The sequence below is a fragment of the Oreochromis niloticus genome, unplaced genomic scaffold, assembly GCF_001858045.2.
Source record: "Oreochromis niloticus isolate F11D_XX unplaced genomic scaffold, O_niloticus_UMD_NMBU tig00008834_pilon, whole genome shotgun sequence".
NCBI lineage: Eukaryota > Metazoa > Chordata > Actinopteri > Cichliformes > Cichlidae > Oreochromis > Oreochromis niloticus.
Genome location: NW_020329461.1, coordinates 354,730 through 377,048, shown reverse-complemented (window position 1 = coordinate 377,048; position 22,319 = coordinate 354,730). Strand labels below are relative to the sequence as shown.

General features: G+C 42.2%; 1 protein-coding gene and 1 long non-coding RNA gene across 2 annotated transcripts; both read right to left on the bottom strand.

Moving 5' to 3' along the window:
- Positions 1-3,382: 3,382 nt before the first annotated feature.
- On the bottom strand, positions 3,383-12,218 carry LOC109197016 (NLR family CARD domain-containing protein 3-like). The gene is made up of 2 exons (XM_025905142.1): positions 11,238-12,218; positions 3,383-3,438 (listed from the first exon to the last, which is right to left on the bottom strand). The coding sequence occupies exons 1-2, from the start codon at positions 12,194-12,196 to the stop codon at positions 3,426-3,428; spliced, it is 972 nt and encodes a 323-aa protein (XP_025760927.1). The 5' UTR covers positions 12,197-12,218; the 3' UTR covers positions 3,383-3,425.
- Positions 12,219-13,096: 878 nt separating this feature from the next.
- On the bottom strand, positions 13,097-22,085 carry LOC109201550 (uncharacterized). Its single transcript, XR_002061605.2, has 3 exons — positions 22,045-22,085; positions 13,233-13,468; positions 13,097-13,128 (listed from the first exon to the last, which is right to left on the bottom strand). It is a non-coding gene; the product is annotated as an uncharacterized LOC109201550 (long non-coding RNA).
- Between the last annotated feature and the right edge of the window lie 234 nt (positions 22,086-22,319).

Below are 22,319 nucleotides of genomic sequence, written 5' to 3'. Positions count from 1 at the left end.
ACACTTCGCCAATAACCTATAACTATAAATTCTCTCTGCAGTCCAACTGCTTTAAATACACTTATTCTCTGTACTCAGTACTATCATTTTCAACATTTCCTTATCTTTACTTCAACTTCAACTTTAGTTCTCATGAGATTTTCACCAAAATCAAAACAGACATCTACCAGTAATTTCAATGAGTAGACTATTAATTTTGTAATGTCCAATCTGGCACACTTTGAACTTCAACAGGTGGTGCCTACCTTTTGATGTATGCCGGCTTGTCACTCACTTTCGATCACTGATCAATGCCTGCCCGTTTGACTCCGTCTACACCTCCAAACATTCTCCCTCCTCAACACCGGACGAGCCCCCAAATGTTAAGGTTCATTTTGAGGACGAGAGAGATGTGGGAGATCAGAATAACACACTGACCCAGTCAGGTGGAGTCAACGAAATGATTTTAATGAAGCACACGCCGCGTGTGGAGATCTGTACCCAGACAGCATCAGATCTCATCTCCAAAACGTCAGAACACAGTTTTATAAATCGGGGTATTAGAACGCCCCCTCTTGCGTCAATCAGATACATACATGCATACGTCAACCCAAAACCACAATGACTTTTAACAGAGTTTAAAAAGATCATTCTCTTCGCCTCAAAGCCAGGTGCTTCCTGTCACCATCCTGCCCGGGCTTATCTTCTGGAACATCAGGCCCACGTTCTGCACAAACTGTCACATATGCAGGCACAATTTTGCAGCCACAAGCAAAACATGATTAAACTTTCACCTATAAATGATTTTCTCTAACTTGTATGTGGGTGTATGTGTGTGTGTGTGTATGTCTGTGCATGTATGATCCTCGCGCTGCACTTTAATTGACCTCACCTTAGGCAACCAGGCTAAGGCCATCCTGTGTGTACTGATCTTGACTTATATGTAAAATGTATAAAACAAATGTTTTAATCTAATACAACTACTTAAAACTTAATCAAAGCTTAATCAAAGATATAAATGCATAAAAGATGATAATAGCATCATCCAAACTGCTCCTCAGAATTACTTGCACTCAGACTCTGCTTTCGGTTTCACTTCTGCAGAAGCATGGCGTTTCCTGTCTCATTTTGGCACAGAGTATACTTCCTGTCACAATGCAGTCTGCATAGAAACATTTAAGATTATAAACGCATTCAAAAGCCTTTAGAATTATAGATTCAACTCAGCAGTTTAAAGTGGTTCTTACTGGACCTGTAATAAAGGCTAATATGATACCAATATGTTTGAACATCTGAATGCAATATCCATAGTATTATTAATGGAATGGTAATGATGATTATAAAAATAGCAGCAAATAATAGCAGCAAAATATCTTACTACTCCTGACACATGGAATACCAGAAACTGTCATTAGTGACAATGGTCCTTGCTATAATTGCAAAGAATGGCAGAATTTTCAAGAGAATATGGCTTTAAACATGTCACATCAAGTCCTCAACATCCACAGGCAAATGGCAAGGCTGAAAAAGGAGTGCATATCATCAAGCAGCTTCTGAAGAATGCTACAGACAGTCAATCAGATCCTTACTTAGCTCTGCTGAGCTACAGTACTGCTCCTCTTGACTGTGGTTTATCCCCTGCAGAACTGCTGATGAGTCGTAAGCTACACACGACTTTGCCCTGCTATGCAGAAAGCAAGCAGAGTGAAGAAATTATAAAAAAGCAAGAGAATCTGAAATGGAAACAAAAACAGCAATACGACAAGGGAACAAGAGCACTTGGATTGCTTGCAAAGGACGATGTAGTGAGAATCCAAGATTAGAATGCATGGAGCAGGAAAGCCATTGTTCTTCAGGAAGCAGGTCCGATATCATATGACGTAAGAACTGAAGAAGGTCATGTGTTCAGAAGGAACCGTCGCAACTTACTGAAGACTAAAGAGACATTTCAGGAGGAACAATGTGGTGAGGAAGATGAAAATGTTGATGTGTCACATGCAGAGACAGTGTCCGATTTGAAACCATCAAATGGACGTGAGAATGTAGAGAAAAGTGAAGTTGTTTCAGAACCTTTATTGAGGAGGTCAGAGCGTAAGGTCAAAAAACCAGTTAGGCTTAATCTGTAAAACTAATGAACTGGATTTGTTTTATCTTATATTTTGATGGTGTTTAAAAAAATGCAGAAAAAATATTAATGGAAAAAAAAAATATTATGTGTATATGTTAGTTCATAAGACCTATGTTGTATATAATTCAGAGAAAAGGGGATGTGTTGATATGTAGGTGTTCATGTAATGATAAGGTTTACCAGCAGGGGGCACTGTATTTTAGAAAGCTCATGAATGCCTCCAGGGGAGCACATAAAAGAAGACTGGTCTGTGGTGTGACAGAGGAATGGTGTTAATAAAATGTTTGGAGCAGTAGTTCGCAAGGCATAAGTGGATGCTGTGTTACGAAGACAACACAATACCGTTGATAAGGATTTAACTTTTCCAGAACTCTGGTTCCAAAACAGGTTGTACTTGGAAAGGACAATGAGCCATTTGCAATACAGACAGATCTAGGGTGGAGCATTGGTGGGGGCTCTACATCAGAGCCAAATGAAACTGAAACAGGTCTGTGCCATAGAGTCATGGTAAAGGAATTGCCTGGTGTAACAGCAATGAACTTGATCAATGTTCTTGAATCAGATTTAAAGGATGAAAAGGCAGGTGACAAAACAGTCTCACAAGAGGATCTCATTTTTCTGGACAAACTCAAGGAAGGAATAAAGAAAAACGTACGAGGACACTGCGGGCTGCCACTGACAAAAGGTTTGAAGAGATTAGACTGGAACACTGAAGGAGAAAGTTGAATAACAATGGGAACTAAAAAAAGGATTATGTTCCATACATGAATGACATAATTGAAAGAGGAGATGTGGAAAAAGTCCAAAACGAAGGAATACAAGGTGAACAATGGTATATCCCCCATCATGGGATTTATCACCCCCAAAAGCCCACAAAAGTGTGGGACTGTTCAGCCAAACACAATGGAACAAGTCTCAATGATCATCTCCTCCAAGGGCCAGACATAATAAACAATCTGACTGGCATTTTCTTTGCAGTTACAAACACTTTGCAGTTACAACCTGAACCACCCACCGTCTATAAAGCACTGATGACATCATGACGTGTGGCGAGCGCTGCCAGGAAGTTAGCTCGGGGATGTAAACAGCAGCCAGAAACACAGCAGTGAATTCCATCAGCAGAAAATAGGGACGACATTTCAGCAGCAACAACTAAACATTAAACAATCAGCTCTGTGATTAATGAGGACATGAAGTCAGACATTCCTCATGAGGAGCAGCAGCAGGAATGAGAGTGAATCAAAGTGCTGCTGTTACATCAGCATTAGCTAACATATTTGACACATGTTCAGTCCAGATGTCAGCAGTGTCTTCTCACTCAGTTTGTCCCACTGTTGGTAGTAAGAGAGCACAGCTGGTTCACCTCTGAGCTCTCACTCTGACCCACAACACTGTCACTCAGGGACATCAGTACATCACACTTTAATCACACTGAACCAGAGTCTTCTTCAGCACCTTCATCCTCACTCACCATGTTTATGTGTGTCAGGAGTTTTCCTGTATTGCAACTCAGGTCAGAATAAAAACGCTCAGACAGGTTAACGTGTACACGGGTGAGACTCAGGGAGACTCGCACCCAGTGCAATAGTTGTCAGCCTTTTATTATTCATAGCATTCTCAGAGACGTACAGGAAGAGATAAAATAGAACTGTGCTGCGTGCAGGCTTCCTGTTGAGTCTGCACTTCCCCATTTAAGTGTAACTTCCCCATTTAAGCCGAACACTGAAAGAGCAAACACATCTAGATAATGAAATGTACTTTTAAGCATAACATAATAAAAATCCTAAAATCCTAAAAAATCTCTTAACAATGTGGCTGACTTTATTTCCTCATTAATTACAGAGATGATGAACTCAAAGGGCCGAAAAAGACTTATTTAGACACACACACACACACACACACACACACTACATACTTCTACACCAGCTGATAATTTGCCTAAAGAAGAAACAGAGCACTGGTGGAGTCAGCAAAACCTTCACAGATACAGGAGCACAGAGGAGAAGCTCAGATGATGACCGCTCTGGATATTTGTCACTGTTTGAGTTAGAAATGGTTATTCATACTTTTATTTCATCTCGCTTAGATTATTGTAACAGTCTTTTTCTTTGTTTGAGCAAAAGGAATCTTGACCGTCTCCAGTTAGTCCAGAATGCTGCTGCAAGGCTTTTAACTAAGACACGAAAAAGAGAGCACATTACACCAGTGTTACGTTCATTACACTGGCTTCCAGTACATTTTAGAATTCATTTTAAAATCTTGGTACTGACTTTTAAAGTTTTGAATTGTGATGCCCCTGCCTACATTTCTGATCTTTTAGAACCCCACGCTCCCTCTCGCAGCCTGAGATCATCTAATCAAAGGCTGTTGGTAGTCCCACGAACTCGTTTTGTCATGGTCCTGGGTCGGTGACCCAGTGTTTTTGGTTATGTACTTTTACTTTTGATAGTTTTGTATTTTCTAGGGTTTAGTGGTGTTCCGTCTGTTTGGTGTCTTCCCTGCTTGTGCATTCCCTTAGTGTAGTAGGTCTCTGTGTTTAGTCCACGTCTCTGAGTCTGTGTCATTACGTGTATGTGTTTCCTGTTTTACTTTGAAGGTCTCTGTCTTATGTCAGTGTGTTCTGTTTACGTTTCCCCTGCCTCGTCAGGTGTGATGTCTTCCAGGTGTGTTCCCCTCCTGCTTCCCATCCCCTGATTCCTGGCGTGTGTATTTATAGTGTGTGTTACCTCGTCCTCGTTGCTGGTTCATCTGTGTTTTTCCCCTCGGTCTTCCTATGCATTCTCCCCGCGCTGATCTCCCTGCAAGGTACCCTCGTTCGTGTTCTGGTTTTGTGTTAAGTTTTAGTTTTCCCAGTTTAGAGTGTTTTCAGTTCTGCTTCTCACCACCCTCTCTTTTGTGTTGAACTTCACCCTTGTGTAAATAAAGCTCACTCACTACTACGCAGTCTGCATCTTGGGTCCGTTACTAATCCACACACGGCCTGCCTCGGCACCCCGTGACACGTTTTAAGACCAGAGGTGATAGATCTTTTAGAGCAGTGGCCTCCAGGTTGTGGAATTCTCTCCCTCCATGATTACATTGCCTTGATTGTATTTATTCTTTTAAAAAGCAGCTTAAGACTCATTTATTTAGATTGGCTTTTAATTAGATTTGTGCTGTATGTTTGTTTATTAATGAATTTTATGTATTTCTGTTTTATATTACTGTAAAGCACTTTGTGGTTTTTATCCTGTGAAAAGTACTATATATATTGATTTGATTTTGATTTGTTTTCAACATTAGATTTTACTTCACTACAAAGAAACTCTTCATAGATTCTTATTTCTGTCTTCTCTCTAACAGCAGCGTTTGAATGACCAACAACAGCAGCAGGAGATTTAAAATACTGCCGCATAATGACAAAACACAGGTACTACATGTAGATGTGAGTCTTGTTATGGAAATTTTTGACAATAACCTGCAACACACCCAGTGAGAAGAGGGTATAATATACACAATGCAATGTGGAGAGGAACAGCCGAGTCAAACACCAGAGTTATCTCTGAATTGTGGCTGCCGCCCTTACATGTTATATAAACACTCTTACCATCAGCCCCATCCTTAAAACCTTCCCCTTCAGATAAAGAATTATAATAATAATACATTTTATTTGAAAGCGCCTTTCAGAACACTCAATGACACTGTACACAGCAGAATAATTAAAAAAAACATAAAGGTAAGCAGTTTACAGAATCATAAAAGCATAAGACATAAAACAAATTTAAAAAAGCAGAATGGAGAGGTTATGTGGGATAAGCTATTTTGAACAAGTGAGTTTCTAGTCTAGACTTAAAGAGAGAAAAGGAAGTGATAATTCTTAAATCAGGAGGTAGGGAATTCCAGAGTCGAGGAGCAGAGCAAGATGGGGGGGAGGGGACAGAGAAAGAAAGAGAAGAAGAATATCTGCGACATCGAGATCAGAGAGATATGGAAGGGAGAGATGATGGATAGCCTTTAATGTGTACAAGAGTATTTTGAAATTGATGCGGTATTTGACCGGGAGCCAATGAAGCTGCTGCAGGAGAGGAGTGATGGATAGTAATAGAGAAACTGTTGGTTCTGGATAATGTTGATTTAGTCAGGCACTAAATCAACATTATCCAGAACCAACAGATCAAGAGAAGCTTGGACTTGTTACTGTTGAGTTTGAGAAAATTGGAAGAGAACCATGAATTTAGTTCAACTAAGCAGAGGGTGAGGGAGGATGGCGGGAGAGCAGAATTAGATTTAGTGGAGAGATAAAGCTGGGTGTCATCAGCATAACAGTGAAACTGGATACTATATTTACGAAAAATGTGTCCAAGCGGAAGAAGGTAGATAATGAAAAGAAAGGGCGCCAGGACAGATCCCTGGGGCACGCCTGCGACCAGAGGAAAGGACTGAGAAGTAAAGGATTTGAGTCGAATAAACTGAGTGCAATCAGACAAGTATGATTTAAACCAGGCTAATTGAGTATGGGAGAGACCGATGGAGGCTAGCCTACCGAGGAGAATAGAGTGAGAAATAGTGTTGAAAGAAGCACTCAGATCGAGGAGAATAAGAATGGAAAGATAAGAATAAGAATGGAAAGGTAAACTGGAGTCAGCTGCCATAAGAAGATCATAACCTGCTCACGCTTTCTGCAAATGACTAGAGAAAGCAAAAGAAAGGATATCAGGGTTGATTTTCTTAATATTCCGAAAAGAAATGGTACGAGGGTTCTTGGTTATATGTCTGTGAAGGTTCTCAGTCATCCAGGTCATCGTAGTCAAAGGAATTTGCAAAGAAAAGCGTCTGGACTTCTTTGAGTTGCTTGAAGACATTTCACCTCTCATCCGAGAAGCTTCTTCAGTTCTAAGGTCAAATGGCCGAGAGTCCCAGATTTAAACCCAGTGGGAGTATCCCCCCAAAGAGGGACAAAGGACCCCCTGGTGATCCTCTAATCACATGAGCCAAGGTGTGAAAGTGGGTGTGGTACCTAATCAGCCAGGGTTTCGGGTGAGCTCATTGTGAAACCTGGCCCCACCTTGTCATGTGAATTCCTGAGGTCAGATGGCCCAGGATGTGAGTGGGCGTTAAGGCGTCTGGGGAGGGAACTCAAAACTGGATTATAGATGGCAGACAGTTGGTGTCGTAAACCACCACCTCTGTTCAAAGATGGTCGCTCACAGTGGACATAGATGGCCTCTTTCACTCCTCTTTCAAACCATCTGTCCTCTCTGTCCAATATGTGAACATTGGCATCCTCGAAAGAGTGACCTTTGTCCTTTAGATGCAGATGGACTGCTGAGTCTTGTTCTGTGGAGGTGGCTCTTCTATGTTGTGCCATGCGCGTGTGAAGTGGCTGTTTGGTCTCTCCAATGTAGAGGTCTGGGCATTCCTCGCTGCACTGTACAGCATACACCACGTTGTTAAGTCTGTGTTTTGGAGTTTTGTCTTTAGGGTGAACCAGTTTCTGTCTGAGTGTGTTGCTGGGTCTGAAGTACACTGGGATGTCGTGCTTGGAGAAAACTCTCCTGAGTTTCTCTGATACACCGGCTACATAGGGGATGACAACGTTATTGCGTCTGTCTTTCTTATCCTCCCTCGCTGGTGTCTGATCTTCTTTTCTGTGCCTCTTAGCTGACTTTATGAACGCCCATTTAGGATAACCACATGTTTTGAGTGCTTCCTTTACGTGTGTGTGTTCCTTCTTTTTTCCCTCAGGCTTAGAGGGAACATGTTCTGCCCGGTGGTGTAGGGTCCTAATTACTCCAAGTTTGTGTTCCAGAGGGTGATGGGAGTCAAAGAGGAGGTACTGGTCCGTGTGTTTGGGCTTCCGGTAAACTTCGATGTTGAGGTTGCCATTCTCTTCAATGTGCACGGCGCAGTCCAGGAAAGGCAAACAGTTATCCTTTGTGTCTTCCCTGGTGAACTTGATGTTTTTATCCACAGCGTTAATGTGCGCAGTGAAGGATTCAGTGAAGGTTCTTGGTTATAGAAAAGTTCATTTTGACATTGAAAGAAAGAAGCAAGTGAAAAAATTAGCAGTTCGTCAGCTTTGCAGTTAAAAGGAGTAAGTCCAGAGCAACAAACTAGGTCCAAAGTGTCCCATAGTATGAGTAGGTAAGTTGTTTAAAGCCAAAACTATAAAGGCAGAATGAGAAGTCTCTGGTGAAAGGATAATCACTGTTATCCATATGAATATTAAAGTCTTCCAGGAGTATTATATTAGGGGAGACAGTAGCTATGTGAGTCAGCAGATCAACAAAGTCACTTAAAAAGGCAGAATTAGACTTTGGAGGGTGTTAAATAACAGCTATGACAGTTGGAACAGGTCATGAGAGTTGACAAACAACGGATTCAAAGGAACTGAAAACAGGTACAGACAACGGCGTGCCTTTCCAGTTCTCACAATAGATTACCATGAGACCTCATCCACAGCTAGACTCACGGGGTTGGCAGGTGTAAACAAACCCTGGGGGAGTGGAATCGTTGAGCTGCGAAAAGTCATTTGGCTGTTGCCACGTCTCAGTCAAACAGAAAAAGTCAAACTTACTAATCGACCTGGGGAGGCTGGCTAAAACACTGTGGTCAACAGCCCTGTTGGAGTTCCGTGGAGGATGACGAAAAGTGGACCAGAGGCACTGTATTGGCTTAGAGTTGTCTTGGTGAAAATTCAGATGAGAGCCCCGGTGAGAGAGCAAGTACTTTCGGCGAGGGAGCAAGGCAATATCCATGTGGAGATGAAGCGCAGTCGGCGGTGGAGCAGCCAGGTGAAACCAGAGAAGGAAAAGCTCGTCAGCTGATTATTGGTAATGTCCAGCACTAGGTTTGTAGACCAATTACATAAAAATCCAAACCCACACGAGCAAGACGCAGATCCTGCCAGGCCACATCATGGACAGACAGTCAGGTAAGCCAAAAAGTCAGGTGTATGGATCCGAGGGAGACAACGGCCAAAAAAAACAGGCAGATGAACTTGACCCAAAATACTCAGGCATTTGCAAAATTCGCTAGATCGTCAGTATTGTCAGTACAAGACAAGAAGGATTAAATTTGTTAAGATGTATTAAAAGTGTATATTCTGTTGGCTTCATCAGGTGAAGGCCTCCAGCTCGCACTGGAACGGTTCGCAGCCGAGTGTGAAGCAGCGGGAATGAGGATCAGCACCTCCAAATCTGAGGCCATGGTTCTCAGCCGGAAAAGGGTGGAGTGCCCACTCCAGGTCGGGGATGAGTTCCTGCCCCAAGTGGAGGAGTTCAAGTATCTCGGGGTCTTGTTCGCGAGTGATGGGAGAAGGGAGCCGGAGATCGACAGACGGATTGGTGCTGCGGCTGCAGTGATGCGGACGCTGCACCGGTCCGTCGTGGTGAAGAGGGAGCTGAGTGTAAAAGCGAAGCTCTCAATTTACCGGTCGATCTACGTCCCTACCCTCACCTATGGCCACGAGCTGTGGGTAGTGACCGAAAGAACGAGATCACGGATACAAGCGGCAGAAATGAGCTTCCTCCGAAGGGTGGCTGGCCTCTCCCTTAGAGATAGGGTGAGAAGTTCGGCCATCCGGGAGGGGCTCAGAGTAGAGCCGCTGCTCCTCCACATCGAAAGGAGCCAGTTGAGGTGGTTCGGGCATCTGACAAGGATGCCTCCTGGGCGCCTCCTGGGTGAGGTGTTCCGGGCATGTCCCACTGGGAGGAGGCCCCGGGGCAGACCCAGGACCCAGGACGCTGGATAGAGATTATATCTCTCGGCTGGCCTGGGAACGCCTTGGTGTTCCCCCGGATAAGCTGGAGGAGGTGGCTGGGGAGAGGGAGGTCTGGGCTTCTCTGCTTAGGCTGCTGCCCCCGCGACCCGGCCTCGGATAAAGCGGATGAAGATGGATGGAAGATGTATTAAAAGATAAATAAAATATAAAAAGGTACCGGTGACTAGCGGCAGTAAGTCGTGCCATCGTTCACTCAACCAGAACTGGAAGTAGGGCTGTTCGATATAACGATATATATCGGATGACGATATAAAAACGTCTATCGTTTCATTTTACGCTATCGTTTTTTTCGTGGTGTCGCAAAATAAAACTGTTTACGGCAATTTTTTTCATGGTTTTGATGGTCACTGTAGTGGCTATATTAATTTCTTAAAGTTCTCTCTTTCTCTTATATTTAATATAACCACACTACGGACAGACAAGAGCCTGTTTTTATGCATTGTGGTTAGCAACAACGATGGTAACACCATCGCGTGTCCGCTTGTTTATGTTCCACATAAACCTTTCACAATAAAGCTCAAGATCCTGTTGAGACTTTTCAAAATAAACTGAATCACGTGAAAGAGCAGATTATTTACGGATGAGAAGTAAAAAAGAGCCGCCAGGTGCTAAAAAATAAACCTTAGACTCAAACGTTAGAACAGGCTTTTCCCCGCAGCACGCCGTGTAATAAATACTCACAAAGAAAATGGCGGCTGTTACAACTTATGTCTTAAAATGTATAGTTTCATGCATCTGTTAAAACACTCGACTCCAGGTACATGACGCCCAGCTGGAAGCACTTTCCGCAAGTCGAGCTGCCCGAGATTCACAGAATTTACAGAAAATGTTACATTTTTGTGATTTATATTGTTATCGGGACGATAGAATTCTTATATCGGGATATGAGATTTTGGTCACTGGTCATTTTGGTCCCAGTGTGTGAATGTGTGTGTGTGAATGGGTGAATGACTGAATGTAGTGTAAAGCGCTTCGGGGTCCTTAGGGACTGAGTAAAGCGCTATAAAAATGCAGGCCATTTACCATATCGCACAGCCCTAACTGGAAGCTATTTTATTAGAAACACATCAACACATGACCTTGTTTTCTGCTTGGCCATCACTTAACGATTTACATCCATAATAAGGAGAAGGAGTCTCACTATCTGTTTAACATCACCCATGAATTTACAATGGCCCCCACTGTGTCATGATTCTGTCAATGCAGAATCATGACACAGTGCATACACACATTTCCTGATCAACAGAAAATAGAAGTTTTATCTGAGAAACTCAAACTAATGAGAGTCATTTAGTACTGTTTATATTTGAAGAACTAAACTACTAATCTACACTAATTAATGATGTTAATTGTCACATCTGGACTCACCGAGCCTTTCTGCAGTTCCTCACAGCTGGAATCAGTCTCAGTCGTCCCCGCTCTGATGTGTAGTACTTCTGCAGGTCAAACTCATCCAGAACCTTCTCTGACATCTGCAGCATGAAGGCCAGAGCTGAGCACTGGATCTCAGAGAGTTTCTTCTCTGATCTGTTCTCAGACTTCAGGAACTCTTGGATCTCCTGAAATAATGAAAGGTCGTTCATCTCCATCAGACAGTGGAAGATGTTGATGCTTCTGTCAGGAGAGATTTTATCACTGTTCATCTTCTTCAGGTTGTTGATGACTCTCTGGATGGTTGCTGGACTGTTCTCTATCTGACCCAGCAGACCTCCAAAGAGTCTCTGGTTGGACTCCAGACAGAGGCCATGAAGGAAACGAACAAACAGGTCCAAGTGGCCATTTTTACTCTTGATGGATTTCTCCATGACTATCTTTAGAAACCCATCCACAGAGGATTTATGCAGAGATGGTTTAATGTGGGGAAGCTGATCTAGAAGCAAATTAGAATCATCATCATAGTCAAAATCAGAGTCAGAATTAGAGTATGTACAAAACTCTGCCAGGAAGGCCTCCAGCACCTCTGTCCTCCTGTTGGTGAAACAGTGGAACATGTAGACTGCAGCCAGAAACTCCTGAATGCTCAGATGAACAAAGCAGTAGACTGGTTTCTGGAAGATCACACACTCTCTTTTGAAGATCTCTGTACAAACTCCTGAGTACACCGAGGCCTCTGTCACATCCAGACCACACTGCTTCAGGTCTTCTTGGTAGAACATGATGTTTCCTTTCTCCAGATGTTCAAACGCCAGCCTCCCCAGCTTCAGAAGAACTTCCCTGTCAACCTTCGCCAGCTCCTGTGGACTCATCTCATGTGGACTCGTCTCATGTCCCTCATGGTACTTGTTCTTCTTCCTCTTTGTCTGAACCAGCAGGAAGTGTGAGTACATGTCAGTCAGGGTTTTGGGCAGCTCTCTCTGCTCTGTAGTCAACATGTGCTCCAGAACTGTAGCAGTGATCCAGCAGAAGACTGGGATACTACACATGATGTGGAGGCTCCTGGATGTCTTCATGTGGGAGATGATTCTGCTGGACAGCTCTTCATCACTGAATCTCCTCCTGAAGTACTCCTCCTTCTGGGCGTCAGTGAAGCCTCGTACTTCTGTTAGCCTGTCAACACATGTAGGAGGGATCTGATTGGCTGCTGCAGGTCGGGAAGTTATCCAGACGAGAGCCGAGGGAAGCAGATTCCCCTGGATGAGGTTTGTCAGCAGCTGGCTGACTGATGACTTCTGTGTGACATCAGACAGCAGCTTCCTGTTGGTGAAATCCAATGAAAGTCTGCTTTCATCCAGGCCGTCAAAGATGAACAAAAGCTGAGAGACAGCCAGCTTCTCTGCTGTGACCTTCTGTAATGTTGGATGGAAAACATGGAGCAGCTCCAGAAGACTGTACTGCTCATCTCTGATCAGGTTCAGCTCCCTGAATGAAAGCAGAACCACCACACTGACATGTTGGTTCTCCAAGCCCTCTGCCCAGTCCAGAGTGAACTTCTGCACTGAGAAGGTTTTTCCAACACCAGCCACGCCGTTGGTCAGAACCACTCTGATGGGTCTCTGTTGGTCAGGGAAGGCTTTAAAGATGTCCTGGCACCTGATTGGAGCGTCATGGAGGGCGTCCATCTTGGAAGCTGTCTCCAGCTGCCTCACCTCATGTTGGGTATGAACCTCTTCACTCTGTCCCTCTGTGATGTAGAGCTCAGTGTAGATCCTGTTGAGGAGGGTTCTACTTCCTGTTTCATCACTTCCTTCAGTCACATGTTCACATCTCCTCCTCAGACTGATCTTATGTTCATCTAAAACCTCCTGCAGACCAACATCTGCTGAAAGAAAGAAAAACAGAAAGAAAACTCTTCAATGTCTGAACAACAACAAGGAGTCCAGTTTTCAGAAATGAGTCCATCAGCAGACAGATGTTCAGTCTTACTTTGTACACAGCTGCTCTGACTGGCTGTCTGCAGTCCAGCTCTGCTTCTGGATCTTTCTCCACACTGGGGACAGGAGGAGTCTCCTGATGAAGCAGACTGGTCCCAGTATGAGGAGATGCACTGTCTGCAGAACCAGTGTCCACAGCTGGTACAGACTGGATCCTTCAGGACGTCCTGACACAAAGCACAGCAGGACAGCTGCTCCTCCTTACAAACACCACTCATCTTCCTCTCTCTGTGAAGACATTTCCTTATCACTAAAATCATTTACTGACTGATTGACTGATTTTAAGCAGTCTTTTAATGTGTTCATCCCCCCCCGCCACCCAACACACACACACACACACAAACACACACTCATGACCTTTTTGTGCTTTTGTTGAGACAATAGATTATATGCTCTCTCACCAGAGGATGTGTATCAACTTCTCATCAGTTTGAGCCAGTGTCACTCTGTACCCTTAAGCAAATTGTTAAACAACTGAAAACTACTACTCGCATTGTCGAGGATGGCTTTAAAATAATTGGGCCGTGCAGTTTATATTAAACGGATGCATCATTTCCATCTGACTATGTTCTGCCTGCTTTTAAACATGCTGCAGTGCATCCTGTTCTTAAAAAAATATGTCTTGATCATAATGACCTCGTGAATTATAGACCGATCTCCAAACTCCTATTCCTACCAAAATCTTAGAGAAGATAGTTCTCTCCCAACTCCAGGCTTATCTACATGCAAGTGACATCTGTGACAAATTTCAATCTGGTTTTAAACCAAGCCATAGCACCGAAACAACTTTGCTAAGTGTCCTTAACGATCTTCTCTTGATTACTGATTCAGGGCGTTCTGCTGTATTAGTCTTATTGGATTTGTCCTCAGCATTTGATATGGTGGACCATAATATTTTATTAACGAGGTTAGATTGCACTGTGGGCATTCAGGCTGAAGCCCTCAACTGGTTCAAATTGTACCTCTTGAACAGGTCTTTCTCTGTTAACTTGGGTACTTATTCTTCCTTAGCTGCATCCTTATGCTGTGGTGTGCCCCAAGGCTCTGTGCTTATGTCACAGTCTGGCAGAGGCAGACCATAGGGAGTGAAGAAGTTGGACCCAAGTGAGTACACGCAAAATAGCAAGACTTAATATAACTGAAAATGAGCCGTTTATTGAAGGCTGATTTTAGCAATGAAAAACTAAAGCAAAGACAAAACTAAATCATAACCTAAACTGGGTGAGCTAAACATAACAAAACCCTGGAACATGAACATAGACATAGAGACCTGACATGAAGACAAGGTAGGATAGCAGACGCTCGGACAAGGAACACACAGACTAAAAGCAAATAGGAGGTGATCAGGGGAAGTGGAAACACATGGGGAAAACAGCTGACACAAATGAACATAATGACATCACAGTAGAAGAGTAACACTAAACACAATGAACAAAGGAACACATGACCTCTTCAAAATAAAACAGGAAACATAATGAGACAGACATGACAACATGAACTTGACAACAAATGACATGCAGACATGAAACACATAGGACAGGGGAGACTTAATACAGGAGTAGAAAACACTCTGCTCTCCTTCATAGACTTCAGCTTGTCCAAAATGCTGCGGCTCGCCTTCTTACTGGTAATAGAAGACATGCGTCTATCACCCCGGTTCTAGCTGAATTGCATTGGTTACCCATCAAATAATTTAAAATTTAAATATTGTCGCTCACCTTTAAAATTACGAGTAATTTAGCCAGTGGCTATCTTGTCGATCTCCTTAATCCATATGTCCCTGGGCGAGCCCTCAGGTCTTAAGCCCAATTACTTTTGGTTCAGCCTAGATCTAGACTTAAATCTAGGGTTGACCGTGCTTTTGCCCTGGTTGCACCTAACCTGTGGAACAACCTTCCCATTGCTATTCGTGCGTAAGACTCCATTCTATCTTTTAAATCTCGTTTAAAAAATCACTTATTAATCTAGCTTTTCCATCTAGTTAGTGCCCCTATTTTTAATTGGCTCCATTTTTATCTATGTTATAACTATCTGTTCTTAGTAAGTTTGTTCTGATATTCCCTTTTATTCCTGTATAATTAGTGCCTTCACCTGCTGACATAAGTGGTACTTTGTTAATGGTCCTTTATTTAATCATGTCTTAATTTCCTTGTTTCTGTTTTAAAGCACTTTGGCGTACTGTTGTTTTTTCATGTATAAATTAAGTTGTATTTTATTGTATTGTATCTTCTCACAGAGCAAAAAGCTCATTAACTCCCACCAGATGTGATGATAGGGCGATATTTAGTTTGGCCAGTAGGTGGCAGTGGCGGCTCAGAAGAAATAGGTGACTGGCAAAATAATCCTTTCAAAAGTAATGTAGGCCAGTCATTGTCCGGTTGACAAAGTCATTAACCATGGCTTAAACACAGCAGGAGCATTGGTCAGACCAAAATGTATCATGAGGTACTCAAAGTGGCAAAAGTCTGTGTTAAATGCAGTTTTCTACTGATCCCCCTCCCTGATGCGATAAACTAAGCAACTTAGGACTCAGCAGCTCACTGTGCACCTGGATACTCGACGTCCTGAGCAACAGACCCCAAAACGTCAGAACGTCAGAATGGGAGAGCACACCTCCTCTTACCTGGTCCACAAACATCTCCCACCAGGTAGGGAAAGCACAACAAAGGCTGTACTTCCTCAGGAAACTACATCCCGCCCAATTACCCCAAAGATTGCTGCTAAACTTCTACCGCTCCACCATCGAGAGCCTTCTGACTTACTGCTGCACACTCTGGTTCAACTGCTGCACCACGGAGGACAAGAGGAAACTGCAGCGGGTGGGGAGGGCAGCAGAGTGGGCAATCGGCACTTCACTATCCCCCCTCAGAGACATCTATACTGGCAGCCTTCAGCAGAAAGCCAGCATCATCATTAAAGACCCCTCGCACCCTGGACACTCACTTTTCCCCCCCTTCCCTCTGGTAAGTGCTACAGGTCCATCAGGTCAAAGACAAACAGACTCAACAGAAGTTTTTACCCACACTGCCAACACTCATGGACATTACACCTTATTTATAAATCGTATTTCTCTTTATACTTCAATGCAGCCAACACCCGTACTCTTGAAACTGTATTTATTAAAACCTTATTTAGTATAGTTCCAACAGCACCCCCCACCCAATGTGCGATATCATCCCCACCCCACCCCCACCCCCACCCCCACCCCACACACACACACACACACACACACACATACACACATACACACACATACACATACACATACAGTGCAATATCACTGACCACGCTGCACCTCTCAATGCACCCGCTAGTTAGATGGCATGTATGTGTATGTATGTAGATGTAAGCGTGTATGTGGAAAAACCTCAAATTAGAAAAATGGGGCATAAATTATCTTTCCTGTGTGTGGCAGGGTCCAGTTTTCTGTAGATTGACATATTTAAATTACTCAAATGCATACTCTAGCAAAACTGCAGAACTAAATGACTCTATTCTAGTTCTATTCTAGTTACAGTGTACAGAGGTAGAGTTTGAAGCACTGAGGGGGGACATACAGTCTGACCCGGCACTTGGCATCCAAAAGGAAAGAGAAGAACAGAAGGAGACAGGACTAAAAACATGCTGTGTAGGAGAGCCAGAGATTAATAACTAATAATAACCCCAAAGACAGACCTAAAAACTGCAGGCCCAGCTTCTCATTGTACTTTTAAATATTCTAGTAAGCTTAAAGTCTGAGAGTGAAGTGGGGAGATATCATACTACAGGAGCAGGATGGTAATTAAAAAAAACAAACAGATTTAACAAGGAGCTTATGAAGAGAAGTCAATAGGAGAAATATAATCTGTCATTCTAGTCCCTGTCAGTATTCATGTTGCAACAGTTTGATGTAGTTAAATCCTTTTTTAGAAGTTTCTACGACTTCCTGATATTAACAACAGCTCAGCCTAGAAGTAATGAATGCATGAACTTGTCTTCCAGCATCACTCTGGGACAGGACTTTAGAGATATTGCAGAAACTGAAGAAAGCAGTCCTTAATATGCGCATATTAGCACATATTGATATTTTTTTTAAAATGACCCCCAAAAAAACCTCACAGTGTTAATGGAGACCAAGGTAATGCCATTCAGAGCATTCCTTTAGGTTGATTGACAGGTGTGTGTTGTCTGGCTTCATGGATGGATGAGAGAGAGGGTGGCAACATACCTCAGCATAGCAGAGGTATGTTGTTTCTTTTGTGGTATTACCTCAATGAGGCATGTGTTATGTAAACAGAAATAGATCCTGGTGTGAAACCTTGTGAAGCTCAATGGTTAGTCTTGTGTGTGTGGGAGGATTCCTCGAATAACATATTATGGCCAACAGTATCGAACATAGAGAATAATCCACTGTCAGAGGCCTTAAGAAGATCATTTTCAACTTTCACCGAAGCTGTTTCTGTCCTGTGATAAGCTCTGAAACCTGACTGAAACTCTTTAAATAAGGCATTCCTTTGTGACTATTTTACAGCTGCTCTTGTGGGGATTTTAGAGATGAAAGGAAAGTTGGAGATTGGCTAGCACTGCTGGGTCAAGTGATGGTTTTTGAGGGATTGTTTAACTACCGCCAACTTGAAGAACTGTTTGATCTATGTTGCATTGTCTAATTTTGAAAATTCAGATTCGGTGGCCATAGAGGTGTAGGAAGTTGGATCAGCCATGCAGCCAGCAACGCAAAGTCTAAGGCTAAAAGCGCTAAGGATGAATTGTGAATTGGCAGCCAGTAACAGAGTTGATGTTTATCCAAATTCAGCATATAAATGTGAAATGTGCCTCAAAAAGTGTTTAAGAACAAAGAGGATCTTAAGAGAAGCCAATAGAGCCCCAATAGTGAACTGTATGAAGAGGCAGTAACCCAGCTAGTAGTTGCCCTAAAGCTCTGTGGTGCTGTGGCTGTGATTAGATGTCTTGATCATCAGAAAACAGACACCTTAATGCAGGGGTGTCAAACTCCAGGCCTTGAGGGCCGGGGTCCTGCAGGTTTTAGATCTCACCCAGGTCAACACACGTGAATCAAATGATTAGTTCATTCCCAGGCCTCTGGAGAACTTGAAGACATGTTGTGGAGGTCATTTAGCCATTTAAATCAGCTGTGTTGGATCAAGGACACATCTAACACCTGCAGGACACCGGCCCTCGAGGCCTGGAGCTCGACACCTGTGCCTTAATGGCTAAATGAAACAACCTGGTAGACCAGCTAGCTAAGTGGGCTACTCTAGGTACACTTGTGGCAGCTTTACTATGCACTTCTTAAATTGATAGCTAGGTAAAGATAAGTAAAGCTTTCTCTTTCTAACAGCATTTAGGACAAACATTTCAAAGTGCTTCACAAAATCCAGCAGTTGGTAAATTTGCTAATCATTAGGTCAACTCGGTACAAATATTAACTTTGGTACTAAGGTGCATGCAGTTGTGAACTAACAAGACTAGAACAACTAACATTGCAGCGGATACTCACAAAGGTCCATAGATACGTCCTCATAAAGGGCCTGTATTGGTAACTGTGAACACAACTAATGCAGTCTGCAAAGATATCTTTGTACAGGTCGAGACAGATGGATAACAGACGGAGATGCAGAGGTCCTGGAGCAGGTGCTGGCGATCTGATCATGAGTGCGAGGGGACAACGGAGTGAAACAGGCTGCTCCAGACAGCTGAACTATGACCCATCCAGTAGCCATTGAATCTGCTGCAGAGCCTACAGCCCAAGTAGAGCTGTACAGTGCCCAAACCAGCTTCCGAATGATGGATGTGCAAGATCAACTACTACCCATCGCCGACCTTGACTTTATTCAAGAGTAGGACAAAGACATCTCAAGTACTCTTAGAAGCTATGCAAGATCCAGCAGTCAAGAAGTACCAAGAGAGACTTTCCTCTGACTCAGAAATTGGTTGAAATATGGGACTGAAAAAGGCACACAAGTTGAGTAAAGTTTGAAGCTGACTGTAGAGAAATGTCAACCTTGAAGTTATCAGAGGACATTTCAAAGCTCACAATGAGAAGTTGAACCTGACCAAGATGAAATCCAAAATTGTGAATTAATTGTTTAATTGTATTACTTTTAATGTCACATATGGTGTTGTGTAATCCATGTAGATTCCCTTGTGCAGAGACCAGTCAGGACTCCAGCTACCCTGTGCAACGGAGATTCCCTTGTGCAAGTTAAAGCCAATCGATCTCTATTTGTCTTGATTTGTTCACAGGGATAAGTCTCTGAACTAGTGATGTGCAATACCACTGATTTCCTTTCTGATCCGATATCAAGTAAAATTCAGGGTGGTATTGACGATACTGATCCGATACCGATACTTTGTACAAAGACTTTTTACTTTTTTACTTTTTACTATATCTTTTATTGTACCTCAAATTATAGTGTCATAATGATTATAGGACATCATCAGATTACTTGTTCTTATCACTTAATAATGCAGAATTTATCATGTAGAAATAAAAAAACTGAAGCTGTGCACTATTTGAACACCTTGCCTGTCTGCAGCCGCAAAGGACTCAGTGAGAGACGTCTGTCATTGTTATGAGTGCGCACGCCAAGGGGCTGCAACACATTTATACAGCCGTATTTCGCACATGACTATGAAAGGCGGAAGAGGAAGTAGTTCCTTTGAATGTAGACAATCCGAATGATATAGTTTCTTTCCACTGTGTTCCTGTTAATGATAAACTACAAATTTACTCTCAATTACAAAAATATCGATATTTTAATATGAGAATCAATTCTAGAACATAAATGATTGGTATTGGAGGAATCGATATTTCAGTATCGATCCGCATGTCACTACTCTGAACCAGCGAGACCTGCAAGCACTGACCTAACAATGATGAAGCAAACACAGACAGTAGATACAGAAGCACTTAGAACAGAGAGAAGGCTGTTTATTAAGGTTAACCCAAAAACACAAACATGGTTTTAATACCGCTGATAAGATGAGTCAGCTGTCTGGGCTATAATGTTGTTAAATCCTGGTTTTCATGGCACAGAAGATTAGAGATGATTGGCTAACACAGTCTGGCATCTAATAAAATATCCTCATCAAACAGAGAACCGCTCTGAACTCACTTTGAATACACTAGAAGCCAACAGAAAGAGAGGAGACAGAGTTTGGTGTCATTCCTTTTTCATCATCACAGTTTGGGTTAAAATAAACCTTCAACAACATTATCAAGACTTTATAAGGTAAACTTGTATCTCAAACAGCTTTTCTTTGGTTGTCCTGGTGAAGGTCATGTGTTCAGGGACAGAGACACAAAAAGCAGTAAGAGCTTTATCACTGCTCCGTGATGATTTGTACACGACACTAATTTATTCCTATTAGTACAAACTATGAGTCCAAACCATCTCTAAACACAAGTCAGAAGAAATGGGTCCTGAGCATTAAAGTCAGCATCATCTCTCTGCTCTGTCTGACAGCATATTCATGAAAATGAGTTGTGTTTTTAATTATGTTAGCTATTTTAAGTATGTTATTTGTTTACATGTTTCCATCACCTAACTAGAAAAACTGGAAACTGCATGCAGCATAGTTTCAGTTTGCCGCACAGCTGATCTTTGTGACAGATCAACAGTAACAACATGTTATTTAACAGAACTGTAAAAAGACGTTATTTAATTTAAATTACACTTTAATCCAGATCATAAATACATCAGATTTATTTTATATAGAGTCAATTTAAATGTCTCTCCTTTATCAGTTCCATCTGTGATGCTATCAGCAGATTAGTTTAACTTCCTCATCTGTTGTGTGTCTGCATATTAACCAGGTTATTAAAAATTTATTCTACTCTGTTCCTTCTAGGTTTTTTTTTTTTCCATTCTTTTGTTTTTTCATAAATATATCTCAGTTCTTCTTAAATGAAAGCCTAACCAGTTCTTACAGCCCTGTGCTGACAAAAAGCCCCATGAGGTCTCAGACAGACTCTGACCTGATCTTCTGGACTCAACCATGTGATCATTGTTAAAGTGGTTCAGATCTTTGGCTGGATAATACCACAATACTGAACTTTTCCAACAGACTGAAATGTTTCCTCTTTATTTTCCTTTAATCTCGACCCTCCTCTGAACAGCTAATGTGTCTTTACTTTGAAATAGATTAAACACAAATATCAGTGTTGGGTTTGGCACTTTACAGTTCATACATCCTGACAGACTATATAAATGCATTTAATACAATGTTACTGACATTAGTTAGCAGAGGTTTTTAACCAAATTCAGAACAACAAACTGAAATAACTTGAAACAAGCCTTCATTTAGACTGGAAATAATTCAAAAGAAATAACTTTAAAAGTGTTTGACAAAAAAAAAAAAAAAAAATCAGAATATTTGGAACCTTAAAATAGAAAGAAATACGGGAGACCAGCTATTAATAATGAAAACCTTGAAATGCTAAAAGAAGAAAACTCAGTGATTGAAAACAGAAAATACTGAGTGAACATGAAATGAAAGTGAACTCAAAGACATGCTGCCAAGACCAAATACTTTTCTGCATGTTATGCATGACTCAAGTCACAGCCTCCTTATGCAGAAATTTCTTCAGGTTGACTTTGCTTTCGGTAAACCTGAACGAAGCTGGAGCTACTTTACTTCATGTTTTTTTATGTCCCTTCACTGAAATCTTAATGTGAACTTCTTAAGAAATACATTTTATCTGATCAAAAGTTTGTCCTGAAATAAGAGATGAGCATCTGGTCCAAACATCAGAGCAGAAACATACAGTAAAACTGTTAATGGAGCAAAAAAAGCAAACTTACAGTTTCTTCACACACACCAACAACAAGCTCCACTCCACACCTGGACACTAAACACAGACACACAGGTGAGCTGCTTCCTGGAAGGAAGTGTGTTAACTCCAGAAATATGTTGTCTGACTGCTCAGAGTGTCTCAGGTTAAACGTCAGACATCAGCAGCATAGGGTTTCCTGTCTGACAGCAGTGTAAGATTCAGATAATTATTTATTAAAAGCGAGACATTTTAAACGAGAACAAGAAAGAAAAAGTATTTCTTTGTGCCCCCCTTTCCCTGTTA

Excerpts from the sequence above, each read along its gene's own strand:
- LOC109197016 (XM_025905142.1), bottom strand. The coding sequence starts at position 12,196 with ATGTACTCACACTTCCTGCTGGTTCAGACAAAGAGGAAGAAGAACAAG.